Source organism: Psittacula echo (assembly GCF_963264785.1).
Source record: "Psittacula echo genome assembly, chromosome: 13".
Lineage (NCBI taxonomy): Eukaryota > Metazoa > Chordata > Aves > Psittaciformes > Psittacidae > Psittacula > Psittacula echo.
The window spans coordinates 12,882,270-12,905,456 of record NC_137749.1 but is presented as its reverse complement, the minus strand read 5'-3'; the positions used below and the strand labels follow the sequence as shown (position 1 = coordinate 12,905,456).

At 43.9% G+C, this 23,187-nt stretch overlaps 1 protein-coding gene across 2 annotated transcripts in view; it reads left to right on the top strand.

The window, feature by feature from the left end:
* MED13L (mediator complex subunit 13L) overlaps positions 1–19,296 on the top strand; it is a 185,967-nt gene extending 166,671 nt beyond the window's left edge. Inside the window, exons 22-31 of one of the 2 annotated variants that reach the window (XM_080628961.1) lie at positions 393–612; positions 3,072–3,260; positions 5,251–5,474; positions 5,942–6,084; positions 6,654–6,812; positions 7,859–8,035; positions 10,204–10,358; positions 13,979–14,140; positions 16,085–16,197; positions 16,911–19,296. In XM_080628961.1, coding sequence (XP_080485087.1) covers positions 393–612; positions 3,072–3,260; positions 5,251–5,474; positions 5,942–6,084; positions 6,654–6,812; positions 7,859–8,035; positions 10,204–10,358; positions 13,979–14,140; positions 16,085–16,197; positions 16,911–17,043 — 1,675 coding nt within the window. In that variant the 3' untranslated portion in view covers positions 17,044–19,296. Of the gene's footprint in view, positions 1–392; positions 613–3,071; positions 3,261–5,217; positions 5,475–5,941; positions 6,085–6,653; positions 6,813–7,858; positions 8,036–10,203; positions 10,359–13,978; positions 14,141–16,084; positions 16,198–16,910 lie in introns of both variants that reach the window. The other variant, XM_080628960.1, reaches the window with a different exon arrangement.
* Positions 19,297–23,187: the final 3,891 nt, after the last annotated feature.

Sequence of the window (23,187 nt, the reverse complement as noted above, 5' to 3'; positions counted from 1 at the left end):
CCTTCCACTTGTCCTGAAAGAAAACCCTAACCAGCCCCAAAAATCAGCATGCACATTATTGAAAGGAATAGTAGTCAGCTAATAGTAGTCAACTTTCCCACATTCTTTAGACATAGTCTATTCTGCTTGTATAAAATGAGTTTATATTAGAGTTTATGGTAGGTGTCTTTAAAGCATAATTAATAACTGGTATTTTGGATTAAGAACTGCTGTGAGTAGACGTCATCTCCCTTCAGTCACTGTTGTCTCTTGGTTTATACTTTTGCTTCTGAACGTAAGGATCGCTTCATTCTCCCCCCTTTCCTTCTCTGCTCTGGCCTCGCACACCTTTACAGCAAGCAGTAATGAACGGTTGGAACTTGCTTTGACTCTAACATCATGTGTCCCTCCAGTGTTACTGAGAGGGAGAGGATCGGGATTCCCACCGAGCCAGAGTCTGCAGACAGCAACGCCTATCCTCCTGCTGTTGTCATCTACATGGTGGATCCTTTCACCTACACTGCAGACGAAGAATCTGCCTCAACCAACTTCTGGCTGTTAAGTTTAATGAGATGCTACACAGAAATGTTGGATAACTTGCCTGAGAACATGAGGAATTCTTTCATTCTCCAGGTAATTCTACCTTCCTTTGTATCTTCAAACTGGAAAGTCATTCTATCACATCAGGCTTTTGATACCTACTCTGTACTGAAGATACAGAATGGAAGATAATATATAAACATCACCTGAATTTTATATATTATTTTATATAATTACAGATGCTTTTGTTGACAGTACAAGTCTATATATTAGAAAACCACCTGCTTTTTTGTTTTGATGAGGAAACTAATGTAAGGCAGCCACAGTATCCTGCATCAAATCTGTTCCATGGTTCTAGCAATCATACATGCTGGATGCTTCTTTAAGAGGGATTTTAGTTACTTAAGTTGCAACTTGGGTTGCCATTGCCAAAAATGCCCAGTTGCTCCTTTGATTACATTGCATGTAGAGTTGTTTGCTTTTGCTGTGCTCTTGATTTATACTGTTTAATCCAAAAGAAATGTGCAACCAGACGTTTAGTGTATAATTTAAGTATTGTATTGTTGTTATCTGCTTCTTAAAAATAATTCACCATGTAACTTGGCATATAATAATAGTTACTTACTATGGAATTACTTAAGAATTGGATTTGTGTAGTCAGAAGCAGAGCTTGGCCTCTTGCCCAGACTGCCTGTTTTCCATGCCTCTTCGTCACAGTGGCTCAGTAAAGAAGTGGGGGAAAAGGGGAGGCCAGAGATTGAACCACGTGTGTACGTGTGCAACACACACAAGAAGCAGCACGTGAATGATGTCTGTATGTTGTCTTCATGTGAACTTGGCTTAAACACAGTTTATAAGGGAAAAATAATGAATTGGAAGTTGTTACAAGTGTCTCAAATCTGGCATGGAATATGTTTGTTGTTTCTGGTAATCCTGACCTTGTCATTCCCTAACGTGGTCAGGGAACCTGTCACCAAACTATTTCAGTCTTGGGGATGAAGTGAAAATCAGATTCACAACTTCATATTGTGACAGACTGCAGGAATTCGATTGATTCAGACCCGAAGATGCAAAAAACAAAACACCCCCTGATGTTGCCATGGCTGAAATACAAGACTATGCAAACTGCATGTAGAAACTGTATCTCAGTCTATGCAAGACAACTGATGTGCTTCCCAGCTCAAAGTACTGTTTATTTCCTGGGCACTTCCCCTTTGTTTGTCCAAATATAGGGCATTTTGCCAGTGTATGTCAAAATCATAGACAGTTTTCTGCAAGTAAAGGTAACATGAGCTAGTCACCAGCACAGTGTTCTCACAGCTGTGCCATAGTATACACACACATAGTTATTCCAAAGTAAATCAAACCCAAATGTTTACAGATTTATTCCAACTCATACATAGTGAGGGAAAGCCCAGCTTCTGAAAGTCTTGGATAAAGAACTTGTCCTTAAAAACACGTGATCAAGTTTAGTAACTACAATGTGTGACCAAAGCTCCAGTGGTTCAAGCAGGAACCACAGATCAGTAAAGCTTTTGTGATACTTCAGTTTAATTACTACTGAAAATATTTGTTAGAAGAATCTGCGTGGGTCTCACAGCATTGGCTGCACCGTAAGGATCTTGTACTGATGGTTTCTGCTCCAAAGATCTCACTGTTTAAAAGAAAAGACAAAACACCCCATAAATCATAACGGAACCTTGATTCTACTCTCTGCCGTGTCCTCTAAGGGTGACAGGGTGGTGCTGGCTGCCAGAGAACCAGCAAGCAAGTGCTAATTCTAACCACAAGCTGTGGAACCCAACCTGCCTGAGCGCAGAGCTAAGCCCACCCAGGTGATGGAGCAAAGGTGTCTGCAAATGCAGATGGGGATCAGGAGAATGAGGTTAAAAAAAATCAAAGGTGATTGAATACAGGGATTTGGATTAAAACAAATTAAAATTTCCCAATTTTTTTTTTTGTAGGGTATTGCTTTTAAAAGCCACTGGTAGTTACTTCTTGGGGTACACTTTGATAACGTCATACATGTAATTAATGATGTGCCCGTCCCAAAATGAAGGATGAATGAGAAAGTGGACTTCAGAAAAGTAACACTTGACTTGGTAAACAGTCTGCTCCCTTTGTGGAGATGATGAAGTTTGTCATTCAATGATGATCATGTCACAGAAAATGACTCTCATTTGGAGTTTTTGCTCCACTGTTTGTCAGCTACTACAGATGTGTTATATACTCTGCAGTTACTCTTGTGCTGTAAGGAGATTCTTCCATTATATTGGGTGGTTAGAGTCTCAGTTTTGAGAGATTTCACAGCCTTAAATACATCATCAGAGTGGGAACTGAAGGTTTGTATCAAGGAACACAGTCACTGGCTGTTGTGGGTGCTCATGCAAGACGGTGGTAGCCCTGGTAGGAAGTTACAGGTACTGTAATGCAAATACACCACATACAAAGTGCTGTGGTTGTGAAATGACTATTGAAAGTGTGGCTTGATATTAATGAACAGCTCCTTGAAGACGTTCAGTCATATTTTCTTGTTTATATGACTTGTACAGATTGTGCCTTGCCAGTACATGCTGCAGACAATGAAGGATGAACAGGTTTTCTACATTCAGCACTTGAAGTCGCTGGCTTTTTCAGTGTACTGCCAATGCAGGAGGCCACTGCCCACCCAGATTCACATCAAGTCTCTCACAGGCTTTGGACCAGCTGCCAGCATCGAGATGACCCTCAAAAACCCAGAGGTTAGTACTGGAGTCAAGAAGTGAAAGCTTTAAATAAACTGTGACCCCTTCCCTCCAATATTACAAAAAGAGGAGAGAAAATACTTGTAGGAATATTTCTTCAAAGTGTAGAAGACAATGATAATACAAAAGGAGAAGGTAATCTTAATACGTAATAGAAAATAGTGAGAACAGTGGCAGACTACTTGCTTTCAAAACATTTTAAGCTTCTGGTTTTGAGTCATAAAGTAAAAGGGTAAAAGATCAATGTGGAATCAGATCCTGAGACACTGTGTCATCTCAGTCTGTAGTAGTCCTACAAGAAAGTGTTTATGTCCAACCTTTATTTATATACACATATATATGAAATAGGTTCCTGCACCTAATTACAGATACTGTATTAATTCCCTGAGGTACTGGAGAATTCCCCTCTTTCAGTGGGATTCTTATCTGCCATCTCTATTTTAAACAGTAAATATTCAATCCCTGTTTGTGGGTTTGCAGGGATTTCAAAGGAAGAGTAATCCATCGTAATTTCCATGGATGTTTTTCATTCTTTGAAAGATAAGGATGACTGTTTTACTTAGATTTAATGGACCAACTAAACACTTAAACACTTGCCTTGAGATAAAGACATGCTTGTTAGGATTTAAGCCCCTCGATTCAGAACCATCATAAACCCAGCCTATCAGCACGTTTCATTACTCACGTAAAACCCTAAGCTCTCACTGGGAATTCCTAAAAGCAGTTATCACCTCAGGCATCTCCTCTTCACATTCTCTCCACACCCTTCCCTCAAAAAGGTACCTGTTCAGCAGGATGCATTTTGCAGCAAGTTGAAGTCATACTTCAAGCTGTTTAGGTGTAAGGGGAAGAGCAATTAAACTTGCAAGACACCTGCAAACATCTCCCTCCCTTTACGTTCCTGCACTGCTGCCAGGGGAGTATGCTTGCGGGAAGTGACCTGGGCAGAAACAGGAGCCCCCTCCATGTCTCTTAGGAAAACACCATAACTGACTTCTCCTCTAAGCAGGTTAACTTGCACTTTGCATTTCATGTTTAATTTCCTTTCTGGAACAGTTTCCACAAGCACCTTGCACTTGGCATACTTCGTTAACCAGATCTCAACTTCCTCCATTGTCCATGCGTTGCTCTCATTCTGCATTGCACTTCCCAACTTTGGCTCAACAATACCCTGGCCAGTTCTAAATTACTGAGCCTCTCTGGTCAGGCCCATCATAGTTTTTCTTCAGAGGGGAGTTGCAAAGCAAAGGCGGGTTTGGGGCTTTGTGGAAGAAGACCTGAAGGTCCTATTGGGCAGATGAGTGTGAGGCAGCAAGGTGTCCCCACAGCAAAGAAAGCCCACAGCAGGCGGCTGCGGTAGGAAGGGTGCTGACAGAGCAAGGAAGGTGAATGTTCTCTACAGCACTGGTTAGGCCTCACCTGGGATGTACTGGGTCTGGTTCTGGTCTCCTCAGTACAAGAAACATGGGCATACCAGAGCAAATCCAGCAAAGGGCCACTAAGATGATGAAGGGAGGGGAGCATCTGCCAACTGAGGAGATGCTGAGAGCTGCAGTGTCCTACCAGGAGGGCTCTGATGAATGTGCACAAACACCTGCTGGGAGGGAGAGAAGATGATAGAGCCAAGCTCTGCTCAGTGGAATCCAGTGGTGGGACAAGAGGCAAGTGGGCTCACACTGACATACAAGAAATCCTGTTTAAATGAAGAAACAGAAGAAAACTTATTTACTGTAGGGGCAATTGAGCACTGGACCTTGTTGCCCAGGCAGGCTGAGCATCTACATCACAGGAGTTTGGAGTGCATCAGTTTTAGCCAACAGAAGTGGATTGTCTGTAACAACCGTTTCCCACTCCCTCTCTTGACTGTGAATGCCTTGATTTGATTTATCATTTCAGATTCCCATTTTCCTGTACTCACTGACATCTGTGTTTGTGTGTTTCATGCATTAAATAGTTATCGATCTACCTGCTGATGACTTTCTTACAGAGGCCCAGCCCAATCCAGCTGTACTCACCTCCGTTCATACTGGCACCCATCAAAGACAAACAGACAGAGCTGGGAGAAACATTTGGAGAGGCCAGTCAGAAATACAACGTGCTCTTTGTGGGCTATTGTCTGTCTCACGATCAGCGTTGGCTTCTTGCATCCTGCACTGACCTCCATGGTGAACTGCTGGAAACCTGCATAGTTAATATTGATCTACCAAACAGGTAAGACCCTTTACCTTTTACATTACATCTAGGACTATCGTTGTCATCCCTCACTCCTCAGGCTCTTGCACATCCCTTCTAATCATATTTCCCGCTGGTGTAATCATGATGATGTTACAGTGGTAACATTTCAGTTGGCATTTTCATAACTAAAAACTGCAGAGGAAATAAGATACTGGTTTACACTTGGTTTACAAATCCTACGTGAAATTCTTACCTTCAAGAACAACCAGTATGTTGCTCAGCATATTGACACCTCTTGCATGTCACTGCAGTAATAGTACTGACAGCAGGCCTATATTTTTTCTGCTTCTTGTTAGTAAAAGGTGAGCTGGGCACTCCCCAGGACTGTCAGGACTCCTGCAGAGGGCAAGCAGTGAAATAATTCTAGAGAACAGAACTCTGAACATTGTCCTGGACTCAGTTCTCACTGTTGGGTTTGGGTTTTTGTCTTCCTCAACCTTCAGGTCAAGGAGGAGCAAGCTGTCTGCACGGAAGATTGGGCTGCAGAAGCTGTGGGAGTGGTGTGTTGGGATCGTGCAGATGACATCCCTGCCATGGAGAGTTGTCATCGGGCGGCTCGGCCGCCTGGGCCACGGGGAGCTGAAAGGTAGGAAGTGTCAGCACTGCCCCTCATCCTGGCTTGCAGTGGAGACATGGCCCTAGTGCACAAGCTGAATGACTCACAGACCTGATCATGGGCCTTTAAACCAGAACACTGAGAGGGATAATCCCACCCTGACTGCAGAAACAATTTGCTTCTTTCTACACGGGGTTTGACATCTCTCCTCATGTCCTGTAGATATTATGTAGGTTAACTGGAATTTGCACAGTGTGGGCTCCAAGTGGGTTTTGACACATGAGGGGAGAGATCTGAACAGTAGTTATCCTGTCACAAAACAGAAACAGGATTCGATTCTGATTCCTAAACTCTGCCCATTGCCCTGTTTCACACCAGATCAGTACCTCCTCTAACTACAGGTAGAATGAAAGACCCATTCTTAAAGAGACACATCCTCTTCAGGATGTGGCTGAGTAATCAGGTAGCTCATGGGAGACCAACAAACCCCATGGAGCAGGGCACGGAATACCTGGATTGCAGGGCCCTATGCTGCAAAGTGTTACTAATACTTTACTATTTGCACCATTTGGTTCTATCATAATGTTTATTCCTTTCAGACTGGAGTATCCTCCTTGGGGAATGTTCCCTGCAGACAATCAGCAAACAACTGAAGGAGGTGTGCCGCATGTGCGGCATCTCATCAGCAGATTCCCCTTCCATCCTCAGTGCCTGCCTCGTCGCTATGGAGCCACAGGGATCGTTTGTCGTGATGCCAGGTAAGTTTTATCCATCTGTTTATTTTCCATACTTCTCACAGAAGCACATTAATTTGGGGAGACTTTTGAATCCAACAGGAAGTCCTGGACTGCCATGGCTAAACGTGGTAGAAAATAGGTTGAGCTGGCAGAATTCCCCAGAATGCCACGAAGAGAAACTATGCTGGGAGTGCAGCTCCCAGGGGGAAGGAGTACTGCATGTACTGTCCCAGTCAAAGCAGTGGGCTCCTCCTGGAAGGGGTCATGTCTTTGGGGAAATCAGTCCCCATCACCTGACTGTGATGATGTAGTCATGAGGCAAGAACAACCGCAGCCTCTGTAACAGAGTCCACAATGTGAAAGAGTAGGAGTCTGTGCAGGTGGGAGTAAGGATAGATCTGCTTGCTTTTCCAGATGTATTTATTCCAGGTATATTTAAGGTACTTAGAAAGTTCTATTATAAGCAGCAGTCCACAGACATACTGACTGAGTTGAAATATATTCAAATTTTGGGGTTCCTTGTACTTATTTGCTGCATTAGGTGCACATGTGCTTTTTAATGTACGTGGTGACTTATCCTTGCCAACTACTCTGGGTGTTTTTTAAGTTTAGAAATAAAAGAATACTCCCTGCAGCAGAATTAAGCAAGCTTGAACATGACTCATCAAGCTGAATTATTTTCAAAGCAGAGATTTTGTAATGTGAGAAAATAGATGGCAAGTTTTGCTATCCTCATGTCAACTGAAGTAGGTTATATTTCATAATTACACAGACGTCTGTGTCAAAATAAACTTCATTTGCTCATTTAACAGGGAAGTCATCGGTTAAGGGCAGCAGAATGAAAGGAAAGGTGAGGCGTTGTATGGGAATTCACGCAGCTCAATTATCTGTACAACTTGTGATCTTGATTTCAAGCTCCCCTAGTAATTTGTTTTAAGATAAGAACCCTCAAACATGTATTAGCTTGCAAGCCCAGGTTAGGTGCACCAAAATGTAACTTGAACACAGAGCACCTATTTTGAAGGTGACGGAAATGAACGTCTCTGCTGTTGCTTCTGTTCTGGCAGATGCTGTCACTATGGGCTCAGTGTTCGGCCGGAGCACCGCGCTGAATCTGCAGTCATCTCAGCTGAACACCCCACAGGATGCCTCCTGCACACACATCCTGGTTTTCCCAACCTCTGCTACTATCCAGGTAGCACCAGCAAATTACCCCAATGAGGATGGATTCAGCCCTACTAATGGTAAGTCGGCAGTGGCTTGTGTAAGAGCTGAGATACTCACCAGTGCTCCGTGGGCTATTGAGAACGTAAGCAGAGTTGCACCAGTCATGAATAAAAAGCCTGAGCAAACCAGTGTTCTCCCATAGACACCATAGCACCCAGTTCAGCTTGAAGAGAACACTCCTGTACTTTACAGCTACCGGACAAGGTTTTTTCTGAGGCCTGTTTTCAGGGAATTGTGCTGATTTATTCCATAAGGAATATGGACCAGTCAGTGTGCAAAATGGCACAGACTTGAAAATGCTTTTTCTTGTTGTTGTGACTTGGATCAGGTCACATGAGGTTTATAGTAGAGGTGCACTTCATGCATGTTGTGTAAGCAGCTTGTGGTTTAGAGTTTGAATCTTCGAAAGCAGGCAGAGCAGACCAACCTGAGAACTGTCAGTGTTAGCTTGTGCTTTTGCAAGTGCATGCAACCCTGTAGTTTGTGTCAGCAAGACTCTGGGTACTATTTTATATCTTTCCTAACTCTTTTGCCATAAGTCCTTAAAAATTACTGTAAGATAATTTAAACCAAGAGTAACCACAAACATTTCCAGCAGAAGTATTTTGTGCAGAGGGAACTTAACAGTGTAGAGAGAAAGAAAGGCCCACTATTTTTAAGGAAAGAGTCTGCTTTGATGTGTTCCTGCTGGAATTCCAGTGGGCCTCACAGCAGGGAAGTTACCCTCCCCACACTGCAGCAGCTGTCCTCTGCAGGCCCCAGAGCCCTGCTGAGTGCTGTGCTGACAAATATTTAACCTGCATTAACCTGCCCTGGAGTGCTCCAGATGCTAATGAGCACCAGGGACCAGAGCTGGCGCTTCCAAAAGGGTGTTAGATTTAATTTTCTTAACTCTCTTCTACTTAATGATTAAACTGCTTCCTATGCTATTAGCCATCTCATTTATGCTTTGGAGGCTAAGCAGAGCATGACATTAGTTCTGTCTTGTTTACTGAGGTTGTAGGACAGAAGTTAATGAACTTGAGTTAATTCATTGCTCTTGCAATGAATTGTTTCTCTTTAGAAGATTCAGAAAAACAACCACCTGCGCATTTCCACCCTGGGCCTTCAGGTGGAATCAGTTCAACACAGACGTGGCCTTTCCCTTTTCATGCAGAGTGAATGCTTTTTTAAGAGAAATGATTTCAATATATAGAAGTGCAGAGCTGTTTTTGAGGGCTCCATGTGTCTTAGCATAAATTTGGCTGCAGTTCTAATTAGTCCAGCTAATTCAGATGGCTCCCACTGTCCCTTTCTGTGTTCTGAAGTGTACTTCAAATGTCGTTATACCGCTTAAATGCCTTTGCCTGCTGAAAAATCTAGATAAGGAAAAACCCCTATAAACCATACCGTGCTGCTTGTAAGTTTTTGCTGTGTTTTAATGTGTTAGCTTCCATCGTGTAAATCACTCGTGGTGGCATAACCAGTGTTGCAGATGCCTGAGAGATGGAATGTGCTGCTCACAGAATGCAAACACATTTTCACTGTATCTTTACATCCCTCCCACATATTAACATAAACCAAATAAAACCACCAAATGATGGTAATACAACTGTATTTAATTCCTGAGATGAAAGTAAAACAGTAAAAGCTGCATTGTAGGAAATCCTGATGCAGTATCTGAAGTAATCATGGAACTCCACAGCCCAGGAGCAGGGGCCTTGCTGCCCTTATGGATCCTGCGAGCAATGCCCCTGAAGCTGCTGGGATTGCTCCAGGATACTTGGAGCCAAGTGCCAAAGCCTGAAGAGCAGCACATGCTGGGAACAGCACACCTTGCTTTGTTTGGTGGATTTCACATGTACAGTGAATGGATTTCTGAGACCAGCCACAGAGAAGGGTCATTTTTTCTGTTGTGAAGATCCATTTGGATTTGATGAAGCTGCTGTGACAGGATTTGTGTTCATCTCTGACCATTGTTCAGCTTCTTTATTTTAATAGATGTCTGCCAACTTTTGCTTTCGAGTGTTTGTGGTTGCAGGGAATTGAGCAGTCAGGTGCTTGTCTCTGCTTCCATCTACCTCAGCAGAGTGTTAAAAAAGTATGGTAATGAATTAAAGGGAGTGCTCATAAATCCCAAAAATCTCTTGACAAAAATGAGTGCAGCAGCACACTGGGAATAATTTCTCTTTCTTTTCCTTTCCAGATGACATGTTTGACCTCCCATTCCCAGATGACATGGACAATGACATTAGAATTTTAATAACAGGGAATCTTCACTCTTCACCGAATTCTTCCCCAGTTCCTTCCCCTGGATCACCATCTGGCATTGGAGTGGGATCTCACTTCCAGCACAGTAGGGTAAGGCTGGAGCACTTCAGGGCACAGGCTATTGGAAATAAAAGGCAACAAAAGACCCAAATCCTTCAACAAAACCTTTTTTTCCTGTAAATTCTCAAACATAATCAGGTCCATAGAAGCAGAAATTACTGTTACTACTGACGGTGGTCGTTAAATACTGTTGTAGAAGATGCCTCTGCCTTGACTCTTTACATCTCTGAAGTTAATTGTTAGTTGTCCTGGTTTAGCAGTAGCAGTCATTTTTTCTCCTTCTTAGTAGCTGGTGCAGTGCTGTGGTTTTGACTTTCGGCCTGGGGATAATACTGATAAAGCCAATGTTTTCAGTGGCTGGTCAGAATGTTCACTCTGACCAAGGGCTTCGTGAGTCTCATGCTCTGCCAGGGAGGAGGGGAAGCCGGGAGGAAGCAGGGACAGGACACCTGACCCAAACTAGCCAAAGAGGTATTCCATACCACAGCACGTCATGCCCGGGATGTAGAACTGAGAGTTCCCGGAAGGGCTGGAACTCTGCTGGGGTGGGGTCCAGGTATCAGTTGGTGAGGTGTTGTATTCTCTTCCCTTGTTATTTCCTTTATCGTTATTATTATTGGTGATAGCAGTAATGATTTGTGTTATACCTTAGTTACTAAACTGTTCTTATCTCAACCCGTGGGAGTTGCATTCTTTCAATTCTCCTCCCCATCCCTCCAGGAGTGGGGGGAAGAAAGGGGGGGGGGGAAGTAGACTGCGTGGTTCTAATTTATGGCCTGGGCTTAAACCACGACATTAGTGTAAAGATAATTGAAAGCAAGAGAGCAGAGAGAAGCTTTATTTTTGTGTGGCCCTGTATAAATCTGTACTCATCCAAATTTTTTTCTGTGAAATCACATGGAATGTTCCTGGCACAAAGTGACAGGTCTTTGAGAGAAAGGTGGATGGCAGCTCTGTTCATGGGAATTTCTGGGGGGCAGAAGGGAGCTAATTCTCGCGTAATAACCCTTGCCTATAGGGACTCCCCAGGTGCTGTGGGTGCTTATGCAAATGTTGTTTGCTCAGTAAAACTAAGCCCAGAGCACACAGGGCTTGAAAGTTACTTTTGTTTGAAGTGGCTTCTGTAAAGTTGGTTCCAACCCCAGAGATTACATAAAATGCAAATTCTTTTGGGCAATTCAAGGTATTTTTTTGAATCAGCATTAGCACACCTTGGATCATGTTTGATGGAACTCTTTTCCTCATCCATGTAATTGTGAAAGAGACTTAGCTGTACTCTTCAAGTGGTTGCCATCACAAGTGTGGAGAAGTAAGATGCTTCAGAATTCCCTGCGGAGAAGTTTTATTCTAGAAATAGTACATTTAAGGCAGTAGCAAATTGCTTCTTTACTAAATAATACAGTATTTTATTAAAGAAACAGGCCGACTTGTATACAGGAACCAGATAACCCTGTGCATTTAAAAGATGTATATAAATCTGTATAATATACGTAACTGGATCTTGTGGCTGTCACTGGTGGCTTTAACTGTAAATCTGCTATGAAAGGAAGTACCAAATAGATACTTACAGGAGGTATTCCGACAGCTGAGCTCTGTGGTGCTTCATGCAGCCTCTGTAACACAGCACTGCATTTTTTAAATGTAAGGAAGATCTTAAGAGAAGAATTGGTCCTCCCTGAAAAGGACTCACTGAATGGAGTTAGTTCCCCACCTGGAAGGAAAAAGTCCTCAGCCAGGATGCTTCAGTGGTCACCTTAATACAGTCTGAGAGTGAAGAATTACTTCTGCCTCAGCCACAGAAACGCTAACACTGTGTTTTGTGATCTTAGTACGCAACCACCTTTCCTTACGTTGATACTCCAACTTTCAAAGGCTACACAATTGCACATTGCTGTCACTTGGTTATTTCAAACTGGTATGTGGCAAATTAAAAGTTCTGAATGCTGTTAGTGAACCCTCCAGCCATAAATCACAATTCATCACAAATTACAACTTCTCTCTCTCATTGAGTTCATTCAGCCATCTCTATCCTGTACCACTTTCAGGGATGTGTTTACAGAACTTACTCTCTGTGGAACTCCATCCAAGTGGCTTTAAGAACAGCACTGGAAGGTTTAACGACCAAAGAGCTTAGAGGCCTGGACAAGCCATTTCTAGACGAACCTGTCAGAGTAATTCAGTTTAACCATTAACAAGGGCCTGGTAATTGCTGTGTAATTTTTGGGTTTACAAAAGCAGCAGCGTGTGATCATTACCTCGTGGGTCGGGGAAGGTCGCGCCTCCGTCCATGTAACCCGTAATTGATTGCTGCGGTTCAGCGCCGCGTGTCCTCACTGCTCAGCAGGCACTTGGCTGCCTGGCTCCTGAGCCAGCTGAGCTGCAGCCTCCCCTGCCTTTATGGGGTGTTCAAGATTCCTGGTCAAGGCATTGCTGCTGGAGGAGGACCTGCTTGAAGGACTCGCAGTGAAGGCGGTGTGGTTAAGCCAGTTTCTGTATAGTGGAGTCTTTTAACCTGTTGACTTAGAAGATGTTTATGGGTTAGAGCTGCTACTCCAGTTCTTCTGAGATAAGTTACAAGCTAAAATAGTTCACAGGCATCTTTTGGGCTTTTCCTCTATGAATCATAGAATCATAGAATGGTTAGGGTTGGAAAGGACCGTAAGATCATCCAGTTCTAACCCCCTGACGTGGGCAGGGATGCCTCACACTAGACCATGCCACCCAAGGCTCTTTCCAACCTGGCCTTGAACACCGCTAGGGATGGAGCAAAATAATAAAGGGTGTTTCCAAAAAAAAGCCCCAAATGTGTTTAATATAGGAATGTCCTCTAGAATAGAACAGCAAACACCCCTTCTGATAGCTGAGGAGAATCCTGGTAGGCTTGGTGCTGCGGTTCAGGATAGGTGAGGCTGTGTGCAGATACACATGGGATGGGGTAAACAGGCTCACAGCAACATGGGTTGCTACCCACCAGCCATGGGTATGGAAGGTTCAGGTAAGTTTTACTCCAGAAGTCAGATCACAAACATACATGCTGGTAGGCAGCGACTCAAAGACTGATTAATTTAGTTTTACAGCTGGTCTCTTGTTGTTTAACTCTCTCCTCTCTAAATAATGTTTTGTTGCATAATGAGAACATGAGTAATGGATACTGCAAAAAATAGAGTGCATAAATAAATGACTGAGTGACGTAAGCTGAAAAACAGGACAGTTGCTTCCTTTTCCCCCACACTTCCCCTGTGCAGTAGTACAAATAAAACCAAAGCACAGCTCTTTGTGTCCACAGCAAGGAGCAGTGAGTGTACCCTGGTTTTATTAAGCTCTCAATGTAAGTAACTGAAAAAGCAAACACAACCAGACTAACAAAGATGCAGACACTCTCCCTTCTTCCATATTTGAGTGTGTAACACATCCTTCCACAAGCTGAAAGACCATCTAAAGGGATTCTGGAACACAAGCCTGGGGAGCCCAGCTACAGGGCAAAAAGGAAGGGATTAGACAACTTTGACTAAGATTCATGAATGATTAAAGGACAGCTCATTAAGAGCAGAACTGATTTAAATACTGAGTAATTAGTAAACAAAATTGATGTTGTTGGAGTGGGGTGTATAACATGGAGTAACAACCTGCCTTCCCAACTCTTCTTTCAGAGCCAAGGGGAACGTCTCCTTTCCAGAGAAGCCCCTGAAGAACTGAAGCAGCAGCCTCTTGCTCTTGGATACTTCGTATCGACTGCCAAAGCTGAGAATCTTCCGCAGTGGTTCTGGTCATCCTGTCCTCAGGCCCAAAACCAGTGTCCCCTCTTCCTGAAGGTCTGTCTTGGTCTCCTTTCACAGGGAAAAGACAATTAGAATTCCACTAATATGATATGAGTTTTCTTCCAAAATGCTGGCTTTGCACGTTACCGCAGCTGTGACAGTTCTGGAAATGGAAATGCAATTTTAGGTTTGAATTTACTTGGGCTATTAAAATGTAATTCTCTGTTGCTGAAGGCCCTTACCTGCAAATGGAGTAGTTTGACAGCTTCTAAACACAGAATCCTCCCAGCTGTGTCTGGTATTACAGAGGTATCCCAGTTTTCATTCTCAGTCAGCCTAAGACAGGAGAGATCTCTTCTGCCATAACCCAGTTGTGACACAGAGTAAAAGTGAGTAGCACCTCCAGACAGAGCATTTACTCTATGTGTCTGTTTCCCCAGTTGAGCCTGTAGCGTCAGAGGGAAGCTGATACCCTCCATTGCAGAAATGCAAGTGCTTGTGACATGTATACAGCAGAATTGGTTCAAGTACTAGAGAGTCACTGATCCCTCTAGAGTGTCATACAGCTGCTTATTTGAATGAAGCCAAAAAGTGAACTAGTGAGCGTGGAAAGGTGAAAAACCTGCCTTGAGTAGCATCACGTAACTATGAGAGCAAACAATGTGTACAATAATCAGGTTAGTACCGCTTTACACATTGCCAGCATGAGTAACAAATACTAAACATTTTTGCGAGTCTCTCAAGTGAATTCCCCTCCTCCATGTCTCTGAGGCAGTCAGCAGTGAAGGTGTCTGTGTCTCAATTCTTTCCTCATGCTAAAAAAGCAATGTTGGGACTGATGGTAACAATGACTTGCAGTTGGCATGGCAGGCTGCATAGCACCTCCACCAGCAGATACTGAACCTTACTCCTTACTCTGTGCTCTTCAAGGATAGATTTCCCTGTGTGCTTTTCCTTCAACTGACAAAACAGAGACCCCAAAATAATACACAAAATAAGCCACCATGGGTTTGGAGCTAGAGATGAAGTTTTATGATAAACTGAAAACTACCTTTTTTTTTGTGAATGAGTAATCCAGAGAGCATGTTTCAGTTCCAGCAGTAAAACACAGTCAGCAGAGCTCCAGGCAACGTTAGGAATTCCTCTGTAAGCTTGTACTCCATTTGCACCAGGGCAGGAGCCATCCCCCTTCCCTGCCTCACCACCCCAGCCCAGCACAATTGGGCTCTCAGATCTAGGCTGAATTAAACATTTAATGTGACTGGGAACATGCTGGTTTGGTTTGGACAGGGAGCAGGGATCTGTCTCTGTTACACTGCACAGTGCTGTGAGCAGGAAACTTGCACGGCACATGGGGCATAGAGATTGAAGTCATCTTTGATTTGGATGAAGTGTTTTTATGCTGAAGTATTTCATCTCTAATGCGTGTGCCATAATCGGAGGAGCATAAAAGAGGCTGTGCCTTGGCAGGCTGTGTGGTGTATCCGGCTGCCCACTGAAAAGCTTACGTGGTTGCTCAAGATCAAGAAGAAATCCTTTTCCTGCTCCTGTGTAAACTGATGCAGGAGCCCTGCTCCAGCAGAAAGGGAAGGCAGGCAGAAAGTGTGCCAGCAGAGAGCAATGGCAGCAGTGTGTGATCTGCTCAGACACCCACCTCCGCATAGTCCTCTGCCACTGGCTCCTACTGTGGAGTTTGATACTGCAGTACCAACAGAACCCCTGACACTTCCCAAGTGTTTCCTCTCATCACTTCTCCCCTGGCTAACATCTAGAACAGAATTCAGTGCTCTTTTTTCAAGATCCTTAATTCTAGTCAGAAAGAGAAGTGAGTTTATTCAAAAGTATAATCATTGTGGAACCTGGAAATACACATGGTCATGGTGGGGTCAGTACAGAATCACCAACTTGCCATGGTGTCCTGAGACAGCTCAGAATGTATTTGTTCAGTGTCAGTCTTGCTCTGTGAAGAGTTAATCTGTGCTCTTTTCCTCTACACAGGCCTCACTACATCACCATATCTCTGTAGCGCAGACAGATGAGCTTCTACCTGCCAGAAATTCTCAGCGAGTTCCTCACCCCCTTGACTCTAAAACTACATCAGATGTCTTGAGGTAACGCCTCTTGGGATTTGCATTTCCTCCCTAAGGTTCTGGGGACTGAGCTCTGGAATTCCAGGGGGACCTTTTCATCTCCCAGTGTTCTGTTTACCGAGTGGGCTAGTCTGGCCTGTGCCAGTCATTATTGTTACTGACCAAACCAAACTGACTTACAGAAGGAGATAATAGTACTTTTCTGACACTGGTATCTTAGGAATTGGGACAGAAAGGAGATACTCTTCCTGAGTTAATACAGGGTTGTGTTTGCCTCCATCCCACGTGTTGGGGACTGAAAGATCTCTTCTATGAGGCAGCAGGCAGGGAGCAAACATGTGCTTAGCCAAGAAATGAGCATCAAAAAGTGTGATCAAATGCTGGCATAGGTTGCCCAGAGAGTCCTTAGACGTGTTCAGGACTCAAGGCCTTGAAGACGGTGGGATTTGAACCTTTGTGATTCCATAATCTCAGCTGTGTGCTGGGGAAGGCCTACACTTGAATAGCTTCGTTCAAGTTCACACATCTTAAACCTAAAAATTCCTGCTTCCCATTCTCCCCTTTTCAGGGAGTTTCCTCCTGCACCAGCCCCGCCAGCATTAGTCCAGCCAGGCAGTGCACATGACTCTTGTCTCTGAGAGGAACCAGAGACACCTCCAAGAAAATCATTAGAGAAGCCGAGAGGGGAAGGAGTAAATGATTGCAGTTTAATGTCTCTGTGTTTCTCTCTGCAGGTTCGTTTTGGAGCAGTACAATGCACTGTCCTGGCTTACGTGTAACCCTGCCACTCAGGATCGCAGCTCCTGCCTTCCTGTCCACTTCGTGGTGCTCACTCAGTTGTACAACGCCATCATGAATATACTCTAATAGATAGAAAAGCACTTGTTCTTCTGGCTTCTTCTCCCCTCGACCTGAGAAACGTGCCACAATCTGCAAAGATCCCGATTTTGCTTCTCTTCAGACCAGTCCTGTGCTGTGCTTCTGTTCCTCCAAGAGCACGTGTGAATTCTGCAGTGTTCAAAACTCAAGTACCCATTAACATCTCTGGCAGCTTCAGTCCAAAATCTGGGAACATCCAAGAACACTGAACACAGTAACCTCAAGCCAGTGTCAGTTTGGTGGCCCAGTAACTACTGGTCAGTGTGATGCTTTTTTTTGATACTTTATTTTTTTAAGGAAGACTTACAGTATCTTTTTGCATTGGGAACTCTGAAAAACAACCAAGAGCAGTTTCAGCCCTGCAAGGAAAAATACCTTGTAGTGACCAGTTTGGGTTGTCCACAACTTGTTTTGTTGTTTGATCATCGTCAACTGGGACTTTGCAGGAGGAACAGAACAAAAACCACCACCAAACCAAACCCCACACAGTTGTAGTCTCGTATAAATATTGGAGTTTTCTGTCTACCTGGAGTTCCTGTCAGAGTGGATTGGGATGAATGCATGCATTTGTTACCTGTCCATGTAGATATGAATGGTCTGGAGATACTTTATTTATTTTGAGGTTTGGGGAGGGGAGGGATTAAATTATAAAGGACCAGGAACAGTCGAATCTCTTCAGAATCCAGCTCCGTTCCACTGTAGGGTTATTTATCTACAGACCTCTCACTCTGCCGACCTAGAAATCAACCCTGAAGCTCGTCACAACCCGAGCTGGGCAGGGACACGCAGTCTGGGAAGGGCACCCTTGTGTCCTAAGGACTTCTCACCTGCACTCAGCCTGCTTAAAGCACGAGACGGCCAGTGTTCAATGAAGGATAACACTACCTAATGGAAGAGAGTGAGCGAGTGAGAGGTAGGGAGGAGAAATACTTTAAAGCCCGCTGTGAGGGCCCACGGAAAGTGGTAAATGAATCTATTGTAGAGCTATGATTGAAATATATTTCCAGTAAATTTAGTGATGTTAGAAAAGTATTTACTGAAACCCAAGTCGCCCTTGAGCTGGGGCAGGCTCGTCCATGTACATATCCAAAACCGATGGTTTTTGTTTACACGAAATCAGTTCCAAATCTGGTGTATTTTTTCTGACTATAGGAATATTATTTCAAAGAAATAATTTTTTAAAATTATATCATTAAATTAGTACTTGAAGTTCTACCACTGTGGTGGCAAAGTGACTTTGTTTAGGAAAATGATTGCCATTGTAAAGGTTAATGGCTAATTGAAGTATTTTTATGACTCCTTCATTCCAGGCTTCAAGGGGTTTCTATTTAAACTCCGTTTTCTAATGTTTGTTGTTGCACTGTGCAGCGGGCAGGGGCTGCCTCAGGAGGGGTCGGGCACTTTGATCAGGCTCTGTGACCTTGGTGTCTATCTGTGGAGAAAAACCCACCAATTTTAAAGTTCTTCCAAAAGACTTTCATGTTCTGGTTAAAAAAAAAAGAAAAAAAAAAAGGAAAATCTATGATTTTAAAAAGTATTTTTCTTGAGATAATGTAACATTTAAAGCAAATTATATAAAAGAAAAAAAAAAGGCTTGTGTCATGAGAAGGTGGAGGCAGAGACGTGACCTGTAAATGGATGATGTTGTTCTCTGCGCCACCCCTCCCATGTGGGTATCCTCTTTGCAATGTATAGGTGAAAAAAGACAAACCTGATAGCAAAGCATTTGTATCTAATGTGTACAGTGTAAAATTGACTTTAAAAATATTGCAGGACTATTTTTTCTTAATCAGAAAAGAAAATTCTCAAGGCCTTTTGAAGAGCATAAAAAGATGAAGATTGTAAACTTGTATAAACAGATTTAACTTGGGGAGGACGAACTGTAAAGTAGCCATTTGTAATCTTTTACCATTCGGGGGTTCTTTGTTCCCAGGATTCATCGGAACTTTGGATTATTCTTATTTTTGGTTATTCTTTTTAACGGGGCCGTTTTTATCCGGGGGCGTTTCTGCCCCAGCAAACTTGGTTCTAAGCAAAACTGCAAACCGCAGCCAAGGGCAGCGAGAGGAGACGTTTTCATCTGGTGTCTTTTTATTTAATGTTTTTAAGTTAAGAGAAGCTGGTGACCTATTTATACGTTTTTGTGCAAAGAAATGAATGGCAATAGATTTTAAAGAAAAAAAACCCTTATGTACTTCAGTGTGAAAAGTTCTGTACAATATTTCCCTTAAATATGCATTATTTTCCTTGTGAGTTTTTTACTGACTTCAGCTGAAATGTAAAGCCCCGGCTTTCCTACAGAGTGCAGAAAGGTATTTTATTTTCCTGGTTTTCTTTCTACCTTTGGAAATTCCTGACTAAATCCGAGTTATTAGAACTCTTATTATTACAGTTGTTTGAGCTACCGGGCGGGGGGGGGGCCAGCATGCTTGGATGTATATTTCCGACCCTTTTTTAACTGTAAAAGCTGTACATTTCGGGGGAGTTCTGACTTTCTCTCTCTTTATTTTGGTTTTGGTTTGGGTTTTTGGTTGGTTTTTTTTCTTGGAGCATTTTGCAGTGAAGCTTCTTTTCTATCCAGGCGACAATTTGAGAGAAAACAGCAAAAAAAAAAATGTGAAGTTCATTTTAGATCTGCAGTTATCGCTGGTACAATACACTAAAAACAGACTTTGATAAAAGAAACAATAATAATAAAGACCTCCATTTTAAATGTCATTCATATATACCTTGTGGATGAGAGCTATATACTTTTACACACTTTTTTAGATGAATAAATTATTGAATTACTGAAGCTGTTGGTGGAGTTCTCTTCTTACAAGGATTTGCTTTAACTCTCGAGTTCCTGCAGTGCAGGTTCCGTGTGGTATGAACGGAGCTGAAAATCATTTAAAGGCTCTTTAATAGTCATTTACTTTGGAGACAGGTGCTGCTGCCCTCCCTGAGCTAACCTGGTTCCTGCCTTCTCCGTGTGCTGCCTGGCGGGGAAGCCACAGCTTCATCAGCCCCCTTTCACGTGGCAATGTGGGAAGGTCCACACGCAGCAGGACTGTCCAGGACTTTCCAGTGGAAGTAAAAGCAAAATGGAAGAGTCACTCTATGGAAAACCACATTTGTTGTGAGGGTTTTGGTGCCACCAATGGAACCCTGAGGTGAACAGTTAGAATTGTGCCCAGGGGGGTGGGTGGAAGCAACCTGGGGTAATCTGGTGCCGCAGTGGGGCTCACAATGCTTCCCAGTCACAGGTTGAGAGCTCTGTCTGCAGGTAAGTGTTTAGGGGAGATCTCAGGGGTGGATCAGACCCCTAGCAGCAGGGTGAGACACCAGTGCCATGCATTGGCCCCAGATTAAAGAGGAACATGAAACCAGACCTGCTGCTTCAGGCTGCTCAGTGGAGCTGCAGAACCCCCATCCTGGACAAGCTGAAGACTCACTTGGACAGGTCTTTGAGCAGCCTGATGGAATCCTACCTGCTCTGAGCCAGGGCCCTTCAAACAAAGACATTCTGTATGTAGCAGGTTTATTTCTAAACACAGATGTGCAAGAAACTGATAAGCAGCCAGACCCTTTCCCAGTGTTAGACCTTAACAAGACCTGAGGTCCATTTTGCATTGTTCTCCTATAGGAAAAGTTTAGACAGAACTGGGAATCTTCAGGTAATATATAATGTTCTGTGCTTAAAGAACTGACAGCTCTGTGCCCTCCCTAAGTATACTTTAAATACCCCAGCCCTTGCTTTACTCTTAACAAGCAAAACGAGCAGCAAACTACAACCATCCTGTGTGCTCCATCAGCCCTGACTCACCTGTGCCTCTGGTGGGAGCCACTATTGTCAGTGGTGGTGATGGCCAACGGGAGGTGAGAGTTTCTGCAGCCCCCAGCTGCTCTCAGAACCGATGGCTGTAGGTAGCTCCTTGCAGAGGGCACCAAAAGCTAGGAAGAGATGGAGCCTGCACTTGCACCCAGTCACAGCTCCCTCTTACCAAGGAATTGCCACTCAGTTTCGTGGCTGCTTTACTGGGGATTTCCTACACACAGTCCTATGTTTAGTTATAAAAATAGTCTTTATGGGTTTGCCCTTTTTTAAATCTTTCAAGCTTTAATCTTTATTCACTTTACTATTGATAGATCTGTAATAAATGACATGGTAGAATTAACTTGTACAAAATCTCACAGCATAGTTCCACTTCAGCCTTCTACTGAGTGCTCTCAATGCACGGAATTACTGCAGAGCACTTGTTTTACATGAAGAACACTTTGTGGCTAATTCATTGGCTTTGAAGACAAAAGCTACCCATTAGATATCCTGTTCCATGAGGACTGTAAAGCAGGATTGAGTGAAAACACTAAAATCTCAGTTGATGTGTAACAACAATGTGTAATACTTGACGCATGGGTGCAGTGCTGGGGTCTCTTACTAGCAATGGAGAAGAAGGTTGTAAAGATGAGGCTGACACAAACCTGCCTTTCTTTTTCCAGCTGCCATTTCTGGTTTTGGCAGAACACTGTGGCCACCTGAAAGCAGTTGGAGCACATGGAGAAAGCATCAGGAGCCCCGCAAGTAAACATCAGGTTTATGGGCAGTCTCTCACCACGTGTAGTGGAAATGGAACCAGCCCCGAGATCCACAAACAGGAAATCTTTGGTCTTCTGCAACAAAGAGTGTTTATAAAATGATGCTGCTTCCACTTCCCTATTTTGAAACTGAACCTTAACACTTTAACAAATGTTTACGTGGGCAGAGGCCCTGCTTTATGCTTGACTGACTCTTCCTTTACCAGGTATCAAAGCTGCATCCCAGGGAGCTTGCACGGGACATATAAACCTCAGGGCTATTTTAGTGAACATCAAATACTCTTCAGAACACTGAGACAACACCAACTTGTGTGCTGCCACTGAGAGAGCTGCACTACCCAGGCCTGGGACCCTCAGTGCAACGTCAGCCCTTGCTCTGGTTCTAGGCTGGGACTTGCCAGCCATGCTGTAAGCATTTATGCTGATTTATAACTAAATTTATATAAGCTGTAAACATTCATACATATTCATTTGTCCGCACAAGCATTTGCTCTTGTGCTGCAAGAACTACTTCTTAAAACCTTTCAGAATTATAATACCATTAAAAAAAACCAAAACCAAATGAGAAAGTATTGAGCACCAAGGCCAGAGAGCCAGCATGGACACTGCAACTGCTGGGACTTAACAGAAACACAGATCTTCTGTGGTCCTGCAACACAAACCAAGGGCAGCACCTGCCAGAGCTCACGGGCACCTCTGCCTGCTCCACAGTGTGCCCCCACGGCTGCTGGAATGGGAGAAGGAATTCCTGGCCCCTGGTGCTGTTAACACCATGGCTTGGTTTTCAGTTCTTAATCAATCTCCTCCTCTGCTGCTACATCCAGCAGCATGGCCTCTGTCCTGCTGCTCGTGCCCCTGCTGTCTGACAGACATTAAACCTGCTCCTGTGGGAGAGTTGCCATCTACACCCCAACATCCCCTCACGGCGCAGGCAGGGATCCTCCCTCCAGCTGGGGCCTGCTCAAAGACCCAGGCCAGCAGAAAGCTGATTCAAGGCCACGTGGCACCACAGCAGGGCTGGGGCCTTCACAAATGGCATTTACTTTCCTCAAACAGTAAAGGAGACGTGTTTAACCGTGTCCCACCAGCCCCACGCGCTCTTTGGTTTCATTTCAATCTCATGCCATTGAGAAAATGTCAACCTGGTCCAAATGTGGGGACAAACACCACTGAGAACTGCATCACTGCGACTTCAAGCTGAGAACTCAATGCCACCTGATTCTGGCATCCACAATCCCAATTCAAAAGGCACACACACACCTCCCCTGCACAGAAAGCTCCCAGGATCCAGCCATTCCATAAAACTGAATCCTCCAGAGAGAATGAGCCGGCTTCAGTGTGCGCTCGCAGCCCAGAAAGCAACCGTATCCTGGGCTGCATCAAGAGGAGCGTGACCAGCAGGTCCAAGGAGGTGATCCTGCCCCTCTACTCTGCTCTCGTGAGACCTCACTTGGAGCATTGTGTGCAGTTCTGGTGTCCTCAACATGAAAAGGACATGGAACTGTTGGAACAAGTCCAGAGGAGGCCACGAGGATGATCAGGGACTGGAGCACCTCC